At 40.2% G+C, this 13,346-nt stretch overlaps 1 protein-coding gene across 2 annotated transcripts in view; it reads right to left on the bottom strand.

The window, feature by feature from the left end:
• Positions 1-6,244: 6,244 nt before the first annotated feature.
• Positions 6,245-13,346, bottom strand: part of SH2D4B (SH2 domain containing 4B) — a 105,649-nt gene continuing 98,547 nt past the window's right edge. For both annotated transcript variants that reach the window (XM_077822633.1, XM_077822631.1), the window contains 2 exons: positions 9,869-10,089; positions 6,245-6,337 (listed from right to left, as the gene is read on the bottom strand). In XM_077822633.1, the coding sequence (XP_077678759.1) occupies positions 6,245-6,337; positions 9,869-10,089 (314 nt within the window). The remainder of the gene's footprint in view (positions 6,338-9,868; positions 10,090-13,346) is intronic.

The following is a 13,346-nucleotide window of genomic DNA, read 5'->3' as shown; positions in this document are numbered from 1 at the left end:
CTGCAAATGGAGAGCTTCCACCATTTGCACAGATCAAGGGAACACAATCTGAGCCAAAACAGAGCCATTTCTTAAGAAGCTGTTTTTCCACCATAGAAAAATTGCTTGTAATCCATGTTTAATATATAATAACTAAACCTATAATTCAAGGATATAACCTTAACTTAAAACTACTGGAAGAAATTCCAAGAGAGCAAAACACCACCAGCAACTAGTTCCAGCCTAGCAGAAAATTTGCATTGGCACACACCAAAAGGTAAATACACACACTGCAGGGGTAATCACTAGCACTAAACAAATATTGGTAGAGGCGGTTTCAGAGTACTTGCGCTGCAATAAATTAGCTACAGAAATCAATTATGCATCATTATCATCAAGAAATCTAAAATATACCCAAGGAACAAGGATCAGTCCAGGAAATACAAGCCACTGCTCAAATGGAAATACCTCCTGCAATTGACAGCACAGCCAGGGGCACGTTAGTACTTCAGTTCACTAACATGAGCCTGTGGGAATCTTAAAGAAGAGACATAACAAAAACAAAACGTAAATCTTCAGAAACCTGTGAAAAAATAGGCTACAGCTTGTAAATGATGCAGATTAATTTTATATATATCTATATCTTATATAAAAGAGAAAGAAAATTGCTCCCAGGATGAGAGATAACACTTTTCACCCTAGAGCAAATTTGTGCTGTGGCTTTATAAACACTGGAAGACAAGAATTTATGAGTTAGATTTCAAACCACTGTGGTGCACACAGGCACCACTATAAGATAACAATATAAATAGCCTTGTGTGTGTTTAAAGCAAATTGTGTATCCATGTCTTCTGAAAGACAAGGGGGATTGTGCATACTCAAGGGGGTGGATCCTTAGCTAGTATAAATCTGGATAGCTTCACTATAGTCAATGGAGCTATCATGATTCACACCTGTGGAGGTTCTGGTTCACGGAGCTCAACAAAGTCTGTTGAAATTAATGCAGAGTCTCACATGGTCTCAATTGACTCTGGGTCCAGCCCAGATTCAGTAAATATGAACACCATATATAGTCCATCTGTTTTACCAAAAATCTTTAAATAGACATCTCTCTGAGGCAGGGATAGTCTTTTACTCAGTGTTTGTTCAGTACGATGCTGCCCTGATACTAAATGGGGTTTTGAGGTGCTTCTTTGATGCAAAGATTCAATAATTTTTAAATACTCTTAAACTGTATATTAATTCCATTGTAATACCTAAAGCAGAGATGATACACTGGAAGTGAGCATCCAAATACCTTAGGTGGGTTTCAAAATCTTATCCCTGTAGTAGGTTTGTTTGGGGTGTTTTTGCTTTCCCATACAAAAGCCAATTCCATTAAGCTGGCAAAATCTGTACACAGCCTTAGTATTGAGACAAAAATCAAAAATTCCAGATGTAACAGGCATTCCAGAAAGCAAAGGTAATGAATGCATTGGAGATTCTTTCTAAAGAATATGCATAAATACTTGTGAACCTATATAGTGCATTTTTATTGCTATGATAGGGATATAAAGGAAAGTCAGATTCATTGAAGAATGAAAATGTTTTCCTTATTACTGAACTTTGTGTCCCTCTCAAAGTGGACTTACCATAATATGTCTTGCATTCAATTCCAGAGGCCATATTAACAGGAAGCCTTATAATGGAATTCCGCAACATGCAGCTCCCTTGACTCAACACTAGCTACCCCAGAAAAAATAAATCACAACTAAGATTTGCAGGTCACTGCTATAATATCATAAACCTGGACAAACAGGAAATTGAAACCATCACCACCTCAAAAGACTGTAGAGAAATGGACAGAACCAAACAACACTGAATGTAGAGGAAGCAAGGCGGGGCTTGGAATCTGAATGCAGATCCTGGCAAGAATCTGGTTTCAGAGTAGCAGCCATGTTAGTCTGTATCCGCAAAAAGAACAGGAGTACTTGTGGCACCTTAGCGACTAACAAATTTATTAGAGCATAAGCTTTCGTGGGCTACAGCCCACTTCATCGGATGCATAGAATGGAACATATAGTAAGATATGTATATATATATATTTATATATATACACACATGTAGATAAATTGGAAGTTACCATACAAACTATGAGAGGCTAATTAGTTAAGATGAGCTATTATCAGCAGGAGAAAAAAAAACTTTTGTAGTGATAATCAAGATGGCCTATTTAGACAGTTGACAAGAAGGTGTGAGGACACTTAACTTAGGGAAATAGATTCAATATGCGTAATGACCCAGCCACTCCCACTCTCTATTCAAACCCAAGTTAATGGTATCTAGTGTGCATATTAATTCAAGCTGAGCAGTTTCTCATTGGAGTCTGTTTTTGAAGCTTTTCTGTTGCAAAATTGCCACCCTTAAATCTTTTACTGAGTGGCCAGAGAGATTGAAGTGTTTTCCTACCGGTTTTTGAATGTTATGATTCCTGATGTCAGATTTGTGTCCATTTATTCTTTTGCGTAGAGACTGTCCAGTTTGGCCAATATACATGGCAGAGGGGCATTGCTGGCACATTATGGCATATATCACATTTGTAGATGTGCAGGTGAACGGGCCCCTGATGGCATGGCTAATGTGATTAGGTCCTATGATGGTGTCACTTGAATAAATATGTGGATAGAGTTGGCATTGGACTTTGTGCAGCTTGGAATCTCTGTTGGGCTAAGCCAACGTCCCTGGACTTCGGGAGTTTGAAATGCAGTTCTGAATGTTGTGGCTCAGGCTCCACTTGCATTTTAAGCATTGTGATTTGGGGAAGACAGCAATCTTCTGAGTTTCCTCCAAGGACTTCAAAGATATAGTAATTAAAAAAAAAAAAACAATGGGATAAACACATTGTCTCATTGTTTTAATTCTCCCTTCATTTTCTAAATTACTTTCCCCCATTCTGTACCTCCCACTCACTAGTTACCTTTTCATAGTCCATTTGTTTTCTGGAAGGCAGCAACAAGCATTTGTTAGCTCAGAAAATGTCTCTACTCTTGTATTTCCCCCACTACCCTCCAGTGTATTAGCAGCAGCTGCACATCTTTACCTAGGAAAGCTTCTGTTCTTTTTAATTTCTGTCTACTATGATGTCCTTTTGTTTTCTTTGAAATTTATCTTCAGTTAAGTTGCACTGTATTTTATTTCCAATACTTTTGGTTATATATTGTCAAGTTTTACTCTGCAGTTCTCTATGAGTTGGCTGGATGTTTTTCATTACTTCTGTGGGGCTGTGGAAAAAAAGCAATTCCTTTATTTGAGAATCCTGACATTTATTAACATAATAAAACTCTCAAGATGAAATTGCGGTTTTCCAGCTAGTAATTTCATTTGCAGGAGAACTTACAAGGAATTTATTTTAAAGCCAGGTAAAACCTAAAATATGAGACATGCATGGAATGCAGACCCAAAAAAGTAGGAAATATATCATGAATTGAAAACTGTTTGGTTGTCTCATACATATTAATTAGGACAGGACAAGTAGGCTAAAGATCCAAACTTTCAAGTTTTCTTGTCCTATATCCAAAAATGTAGACAGTTCCTGGGAAATGTATAATTTAGAAAAGAATAATTTTGTTATTGCCAACATCTTATGAATATGAATTCTTTATACAGAACAAGGCAGCTTCAACTTTATGTACACAAATATTCTCATAATTGTAGATGCTGAATACTACAGGGAGGTAAATCTGAAAAGAATTGGAAAACAATGTGTCCTACTTTCAGCATACATAATAACATTTTATCTGAGGATCTGAAAACAGTTTACAAAAGTGGAGGAGTCTGTATTATTATCCCCTTTTTCCAGGATGGTAAATTGAAGCACAAAGACTCAGTGACTTGCAAGAGTTCCACTGTTGAGCCAATGGCCAAGTTCTGAAGACAACCCAGACCTCTTGACTCCCAGTCACCCATTCAAACTGCTAGGTCACACTGCTTCCCAAGATATCAGCCGCTTAAAAGACTATCCTAATTTTCCAAACATATTCGGTGAAGAAATCTTAGTTGCATTCACATCAGAGTACCCTATGATGAGAATGGCTGATCCAGAAAGTGAACAATACACTCAGTGAGCCCTGATTATAATTTAGACTGAACCCTAACTTCTTAGACAACCTTTTGAGGTAATACAGAAACCTGAGCCAATGTGACCAATGCAAATCACATAGAAACTGTCCAACTAAATTTCCCTCTGTGGAAAGCTAACTGAAATTCTTCCTCACAAATCACAAACACAGATAGATTTAATCTCACAAAAAGCTAACGTTAACAAATGGAAAATATCCTATATGATATTGCAAGACATGTCTGAATTTTCTGATTTCAACAAGGATGGGAAGAGGCAATAATGAGGAAAGCTGCTGTCATTATGAAGAGCATTTATTATTTGTGTAACACCATAAGTGTTGGTGGTGCTTAACAAACATGTAAAGACAAGGTCCCTTCCCCTGAAGATCAGCTTACAGTCTAATTCTGAAAGATACAATACACAGGATACCCATTCAAGGGCACAAACAAATGGAGTCACCCTCTCAGGAGGAAGGGATTCAACAATAAGAAAAAGGTTCTAAGGGGATGTGGGAGAGTGGCACATATGAATTGTGAGGCTGTTCCAAGCATGAGAATATCATGAATTTAGGCACAAAGCTGAAAGTGAGAGAGAGGCACAAAGGTTGGAGTTAAGAGGGAAGAATTTCAAGGAACAGGCAAAGGAAATGAGATGTGAGATGTAGCTGCGGGCAAAGTCCCTCATTATTCAAAATGGGCCCTAAGTATCTGAAAAGGATGGAGAAACTACTCACTTAAGGAGTCACAAGGCCATTTCAATTACGTCCCTCCACTGAGAATGACTCATATCAAATACATTATGCTATATATTGTAAACAAACCTTCAGCATGGCCAGACAATTCTGAAATGATGCCCTCCCGGGGAAGGGAGGAATAGGATCTGAGGAACTGAAAGGGGAAACATCTGTATACCCCAGCTGAGTCCAACTGCCAGCTCCTTGCAAAGGGACCTGGAAGCAAACCAGGAGGCCAGTGAGAGTTCTTTAAAACTCTTCTTCTTTATACTTCATAACTTGTCTAATGGAATGATCTCCAACTTATCAATCTACTAAGTCTAAGCAGCTACCCTAAGTTACTCACTTCGGTATACCTGTTCCTTTATATGTGTTCTGATATTTAGTATGTTGCTGTAACAAATGCTTTAAGAGCTCTCTGCCTCATATGTAAAAGTGAACAGGCATGATATCTAATAAATACTTCATGCCTTATACATGGATCTATCTAACTCCTCGGCTAGCAGAACTGGTAAGGGAGTGTCTGGAACTATAAAAAAGTGAAGCCAGGAAACTGCATGATGTGGCTTGGGCATCATTGAAAGTAGAGAAATGTCAGGGATTGGCTAAAGTTTTGGGTGAAGATTCAGGTCACTTCATATTTTATCCAGAGTGATTTCCCCATCCTTAATTCATTCATTACTTCAAGTTTCAAAATTACATTCCCAACATAAAATGATTTGTGAAAGTTTTAAATCTTGTAGGTGTTTTTTTTTCCCTGTTGGAAACAGTGATTAGCTACATGGTGCCGAATAATTGACCATCTTCTATAAAATAGGTGAAAGGCTTTCCATTGCCACTGGACCCATAAAGTCTTTAATAGTGCACAGGGTCTTGTGGGGACTGTCTGCTCTGAGGGAAACTTCACTTTATAGGCCTGAATTTGAAAGTAAACAATAAGATATCACAAATTACACAAGTTTTTAAAGTCCATTTGCAAAACTGCAAGACTGACTGATGAGACTGTCATTGGAAACTAGCAAACTCGATGTCAGAGGAAAGAACCTAATTCAACATATTAGTATTTCATACAATGTCTTATGAATGCATAGAGTAGTTCACCTTCCTTCTTAAAGCCATGTCAGTTAGCATTTTCAACCCTGGACATTAGTTGAAAAATTAAAATAACCTTGAGTGTCAATGCCAGTTGACCACATCTCTTAGAAGGACCACTGGGGACTGTCTTCACCTGTAGTCAGTCAGTATTCTCCCATCTTTAAACTCTTGGTGACATAAATAATTACCACAAATCAGGTATCAAACGGTTGCTTCTAGGACCTTTTAGTGGTGGTAGTTTGCTGTTCAAAAACAGCTAGGGACTGAAGATTTGATAACTAACATACTATTTTAACTATCCATAGGATTTTCATTCTAGTCCTAAAGACTGAAAACAGTCATTCAAATAAAGAACTGTAGTCAGGTGGGTTCTTCCTCTGTCCACATGGTTCCAGTAGTAACTCTCCACCTGAGGATGTGATAATTTCTTCCTGAAAAGATAAAAGGACATTTACAGTATCATTCAAAAGTACTTCAGCCTTCTCCTGTCCCCTCGAGAAACAAAACCACGGCAAAAAAGAAGATCCCCACCCAATTCAAGTAAGGACCAACCCTTTGGTGAGATGAAAAACTGGCTGCTGTTGTCCAACTACACATCTTAAAAAATGATTATCTGCAATTCTAAGTCGACACACAAATGTGCACCTGATAAAACGTACACTGGGATACCAGCAGCTCCTCCTCTCTCTTCAAGGTGTGGAGCTGCCCATACAAAAACCAGCTATTTCTTTACCTCTCCTTTATACAGGGACTGATATTCCCTATTCCACACAGGGGAAAGGATCATGCTAGTTCCACATCCTTCTTAGTGCTCTGCATAATCTGTGCCACCCTCTGATAACTGTATGCCAATATAAAAAGAATGGAATAAAAAACTAAACCATTTTCCATTGTTAGCGTAGAGACTGTTATTCATTATATAAACTGGCACTTTAGAATACAGTAAAAATTGAGTGGGAAAATAAGAGTTGCATAAATCAAGGGAATTCTGTTTTAGAATTAAAATGACTGAAACAATTTAATTAGTCTATTAAAAATGATTTAGGGATTAGATATGGGGCAAAACCATAGATCAGAACATCCCAAAGTTAGGAATGCAGCTGAATCCAAATTTAGATCCAAGTTATTGGGCTGGGATTTTCAAAGGTACCCAATTCTCAATTAAACTCAATGGGAATTTGAGTGCCTAACTCCTTTAGGCCCCACTGAAAATCCCAGTCTTGGTCCATGCCCAATCACTATGTTGGGTTGAAAACAAGTATGGAAATTTCCTATCCAAATGGAAACATTGTGGGAAAGTTATGGGCAAGCAGAGACAGGGGTTTAGTAGGGAAAGCCACTCTCAACTTAATTATAATGTTTGCTGCTTTCAACACTATATTTCTATGCAAAACTAAACCCTACTGGTTGTAAAAACTCATATAAACATTAGACTGACTGGTGCCACGTGATCTTTTGTGGCTGTAAAGTTGGGTAGTAGTTACCTGACCTGACAATCTCCCAACATCCACATTAACCAGTGTCTCCAAATAAAGACCAGAATGAGGCAAAGAAGAGGAAAGAGGGTCAAGCTCTGTACTACTGTTATTTCCTAGCCCCTTTAGTGCTGGTGGCTGGCTCTGAATTCTTACAGCTTTTGCTGTGGTCTTTGGGATCACAGTAAACTTTGGGCTCTGAAGATAAATGAATCCACCTACAGTTCATCTTAACCATGACAAAAGACCAGGAACTTTCCTGAAGGAGTTTCATCTAAAACAGAACTGGGGCAGGATCTGGAAGAGATTATGGTAATTTTCATTGTGCTGCTTTCACATCCTCTGGCATTGTGTCGCTAGCCATTAAAAGGCTGTGGAGGACTTGAGAGTGCACTTCAGAGGTAAGGGCAGACAGAAAAGTTTCAGGACGATGATATGGAAGACAGGAACTGACACTCAGGAGCAAACTGACCAGTTTTACATATGTCCACTAAGCCAGGCAATTAAAAGAGAACTGGGTGGTCACTTTAGAGGAAGAGCAGCTTCTCTAATCAGCCTGTCATAACCACACCTGTCAATTTTATCATCGGGGACGCCCCCCAGGAATATTTTTTCCTTAATGTCTGGCCTTAATAGACATTTTGCTTCTGACAGGTGCCCTTGTTCTCTTTGCTGACGGATGGGCTGTCTTGTGTGGTTATTGCCTATGATGGGCAAGGAGAAAACAAGGGAAATACAGGAACTTTTGTCAGACTTGATTGCCCCAAAAAAAGAGGAGGAGACATCACGGCTGCCAGAACTCCTGCCTGAGGGACTGAGTTCCTTGTTTAAGTGCCAGCTGTGCAACTGTAGACGCACTCTTCTATCCCTGGCCAGGAGTCTCCTGAGAGTCCCTCTCCAATATACCCATCTAGGTGCTGCTTGTTTCTGTAGGAGACAGTACAAAGAGACGCATTGACTTTGAAAAAGATAGCCAGCATGAAGGCTTCTTCAAATATATAAAATAAAATAGAGGTGTCTAGGCTCAGCTTTCCTTCTGCTTATCATGTGGGGTTTGTGTTGTACGTATAACGGGCTAGATCCACAGCATAGGCAGCACTATGCCACCTTTCTACCGCCCCGTCCCCTCCCCCCGAACTGAAGTTAGAACCATCTATGGCTGCTCTACCTTGTGCCAGGGGATAATGGTCTTGAGGAGTTGTTCCTCTAGCCAGGATCACTGGAGCACATTGCACTCTGGCCCCACCCCTCTTTGGAGTGGACAAATAGAAGGTGTGAGGCAGGCTCACATTTCTCCTATGCTACTTAAATTCTCAGCTGCTGCATTAAGGCTGTTTTAAGACCTCTTCTTGTGCCATTTCTTGAGAGAGGCCAGGAATCTGTCCCAAGCTATTTATGTAGAATATTACACTCTGCTCTGACTCCATGGTCTGTTTCTTACTTGCAGTGTAAATTCCTTCAAGCAGGAACTGTCATGTTCTGCGGTGCCCTCGTGTGTAGGCCCAACTTCTCATCTCCATTAAACTGATGTAAATCTAGTAAATTATTGCAGATTTACCCCAGTGTCACAGAGAAGAATTTCCCCTCTGTTGCTCAGTATAATAAGTAATAACAAGAGGTTCACTGGGGGAAGGAATAGAGTGTGCGTATGTGTGGAGCAAGCCTGCAGAGGTGCTACAAACTGAAGTTCATGGCACCTCAAGAAAGAGAGAAGTGGGAAGGGAAATTGGGAGCAGAGAAGAGGGGAAATTAGGGGAAGAAAAGGAAAGCTCCTTACATGTTGTCTGGGGAGAAATGGGATATGGAAATAGTCAGAGGAGAAAAAGTCCACTGGAATGAGAGTGAAACAAAGATGAGCCAAAACAGGAGAGAAGGAAAAGTGAAGGAAATTCTATAGAAGAAGGGAACAATATGGGTGAGGATAAAGAGAAAAACAGAAGAAAAATTGATGAACAGAGACACATGAGAAAGTAAAAATAACCTTTCCCATCAAAAACTGTGCTGCTTTTTAGTCACAGACTGGCCCGTAGGAAGCACAACTTCCAGAAGAGCCAGTTCCTGGCCATGTAGAGTTGTCAAAGGCTCATGGTAAACTTAACTAAATTAAAAGCCCTTTTCTTGTAATATTTCCAACCAAATTTTGCAGACCAAAGAAGTTCAGAAAGTGTTAGCTCTGCCAGTCCCTATTAATGCATCTTTTGGTCCTTCAAAGCAGGCAGTGCATACAAAGCTGGTTAGAATGGGACACAAATGGATACTGAAGATTTTGAAACTGGAAAAAAAAATCCACTGGTTCACTTCAGCAGAGAAACAAAACTCCAGGTGTATGAAGTTTAATTTGTACATTCTGACTAGAGCCAATGTACACTCGTTTAGCTTTTCACTATGGTTATTTCCACTTTCTAGGTTGCTTTCAAATTACATGGTTCCTCTTTAATTTATTAATCTGCTGAGTTCAGTGATTGATCTTTCCACAAGAAGTGATACCTTGTGAAAATCAATAAGATCCGTGAGTGTCGCATGCCGGTTGGGATCCACGCCCAAGAAACTGTAGAAATCCCCCGAAGCATCCACCAAAAAGTGTTTGAACCCACTCTGTTGGCGATAAGACAAGGTGTAGCCCCAGATTTTCTCACTGACCCGCACCAGGAATGCTCCTTCAGACTTGTTCATTAGCAGCTCTTCTGCCTCCTGGCGGCTAATAATACCTGCCAAGAAGAAAGAGGCCACAGTCATCACATAATGGGCCCTGAAGAACATAGTAATTAAAATGAAATAGACGTGCATTAAAGGGGGAGATGAAGCTGAAACGGGCAAGGCCTCTCAAGTGTTCAAGCACTTACAGTGGAATGTGATTGTGCTAGGAGGTTACAGCTCAGGGGACTCAGTAATTATTACCTGTCTTTGATGGAATTCTGCATGCTTAATTTGTTACTTATGTGATTATTAAACATTATTTCCACCTGTTTTACCACATCCCCACTGTCCTCACAGTTCTCCTAAAGATGTGCACAAATACAACCCCTAGAGAAATGAATTAAATAGAAAAGGTCATTTAGTCTCCGGATTCAGTATCTACATTCTAAGCCACTGAAAGAAAGGCAATATCAGAATAGATAAAGCACCGGAATGTCCAGGGGTTGCAGTTTCTGTATCATGGGTACTCAGGGGCTATTGGCCATTATAATTATACTTTTCGTCAGGTAATATAGTACCTCTGATCTGATCATCTCAAAATGTTTTGCAGTTAATAATTAAGGCAATCTTCAATCTAGCAGAGAAAGGTATAATGTGATCCAGTGGCTGGAAGTTGAAGCTAGACAAATTCAGACTGGAAATAAGGTGTAAATTTTTAACAGTGAGAGTAATTAACCATTGGAACAATTTACCCAGGGTCATGGTGGATTGTCCACCACTGACCATTTTTAAATCAAGATGGGAGGTTCTTCTAAAAAATCTGCTTTAGAAATTATTTGGGGGAAGTTCTATGGCCTGTGTTATATAGGAGGTCAGACTGGATTATCACAATGGCCCCTTCTTGTCTTGGAATCTCTGACTGTACAAAACACCACTTCCAGACTCCTGAAGGGTTGCAATGCCCTTCAGGAGACAGGGAGAAAGATTGTGTCCCCGGAGATGCAATCTCCCTGGGGCTGCTTGGTATGCATGAGAGTTACACGCTGCACCATTCAGTAGCATTATGCAGACTGCTCAACTTTATGTGGTGGCTCATTCCAAAGGCCAATATGGAGAGGAATGAGGTTATATCTTTGTCTTCTCCCCCTCCCTTATTGAGCAACTGGCTCACAGCTAGGAGAAGTTTCTTTGCTAGCTAATGACCACTAACTTATTTAGCAGATTCAAGAAAGATCAAAGCTTGGATTTTCAAAACCATTTGGGGGATCAGATTAAAGTTAATGGAAAATAAAAGTGTCCAAATCTCCCTGGTAGCTTTGAAAATCTCACCCCAAACGAGGAAGTTCTGGAAATATTTTGTTTCTTTTAGTTTAGAAAGACCTTAACTTTCTTTAGAGGACAAGAGTCATATGTTATCTCAATCAGGGACCCAAAATTGACATTGTTGAGAGTTCTGAATGTAGACAGAGAGTAATATAGAACCCTATAATACCCAATGAAAGGTACAATCAGAAACATCCACATAACTGGGCTATGCCCTGTCGTAATAACTGGGCCTACAAATTTACTCTAATTGTGAGCTCAACTATGAAAAGTTGAATGAAGGCTCATAAACTGTCATAATAACCTATAATAAATGTTGATGAGAAAAGGTGCAAAAAGGAGACAGAAAGACTGAGTTAGTCCAACCAAAACTCAAGGACTGTGTTAAGAATATGCCTGGTAAACAAGAGAAGTGTGGGATCAGAAATTAGTGAACCAAAATTGATGTGTTGGTAATCAGGCCTAATTGGTGCACAAAATAATAAGAGGATGGGCTATTCCACCCATCACTCCCTTTGAGGTACCTCAAAGAGAGACTCTTTTGGGAAAATCTAATGGAGTGTGATGCTGGCTGACTGAAAAGTGAGAGGAGGGGAAAAAGCGAGCTTCACCTTCATGACTTCCAGCCCTACCATCTCCTGGGACTCTAGACCTTCCTCATTCTAATCTTGAAAGATTTTCTGACCAGAGAGAGGCAGCCAAATGACATTGCCACTTCCACCAGCTTTGGCTAGATCCCAAATGCCACCTGGGATGTGAGACTTCATCCCCATACTTCACCCCAGGCATCCTTTTCCTTCCCTGACTTATTTCTTCTCTTTCCTATCTCTCTTCTTTTTCCTTCTGTCTTACAAGTCTGTCTTAGCAGTTCAAGATTGCATATTTTGCAACACTGCTTGATCCTGGGATCAGAGAGAGCAACTAAATGAAATGCCCTAAACTGCCCGATGGTAGCATGAATTTGCCAGGTCTCAGAGTGGCTAATAAGACCAAGTGCCATGCCTGTGTGTTTTCCAGCAGTGAGGTTGCAAGTAAGAGTCAACACCAGAGACAGAACCTGCATTTTTTAAATCTTTGCTGTTCTTTTCTTCCCCCTTTTTGTGTACATATGTCTGCTTTTGTCTTCTAGAAAACAGGATCAGATTTTAACAACAGCTCCAGCCCATCTCTACTAACTTCTCTTGTTTTTTTTAAATCAATTCTGGATAAGCATATGACAAAAGTAGTAAATTAATGTGCGTAGATAGTGCAACTCACTTCTTTGCAAATAGTATTCTAAACTTGCTCTAATCAACATATGATAAGTCTATCAAATTATAGTCTATAGCTATGGCTACATTATGAGCTATGGGCATGATGCCAACTCATGGAGACATACTTGTGCTAATTTTCATCAACCTACAATGTACTTGGGGTAGAACAGAGAATAGCAGCACAGGCCAGCCATGACGAATACATGCCCACAGGATTCAGCCAAGTTTTTACTTGGCAGAGCTAACCCATTCTGCAACTCGCCTCTGCTTGAGCTACGTTGGCTACACCACTTCTTTTGGCACACTATTGTAAGGACCAAGGTGTAGGCAGTTAAGTCTAGTGGTCAAATCCTGAGTCAGGATTCCAGCCAAGAGTTGAATCCCAAGTCAGGAGTCAAGCCGGGGCCAAGTTTGAGTCAGGGATAAGGTGGAGGAGCAGGGATCTGGAGCAGGGCAGGAAAGCAGGAACCTGGAGTGGAGGAGGATCTGGGATAAGGAGGGTAGGAACGAGCTGGAAGGCAGGAAGACAAAGCACAGGATTCAGGGGACTAAGTGACAGCCAAGCAGGAATCCACCTACATGCTCAGATGACTTCCTTTGACTCTTTCTGGGCTTAAGTAGTACATCCAAGACAGTCGGTAGGGCCAGACATCTCCCCCAGTAAGGAGCTTTGTAGGAGGAGCATTAAGTGAGCTAGAGCTCTTCTAGTTCTCTTCTCCATGGGTTACAGGGAGCTACTAGGTGGTGGCCAC

Source organism: Eretmochelys imbricata, chromosome 7 (assembly GCF_965152235.1).
Source record: "Eretmochelys imbricata isolate rEreImb1 chromosome 7, rEreImb1.hap1, whole genome shotgun sequence".
In the NCBI taxonomy this organism is placed as follows: Eukaryota; Metazoa; Chordata; order Testudines; family Cheloniidae; genus Eretmochelys; species Eretmochelys imbricata.
The sequence above is the reverse complement of the archived record's forward strand: the minus strand, read 5'-3'. Positions and strand labels throughout refer to the sequence as shown.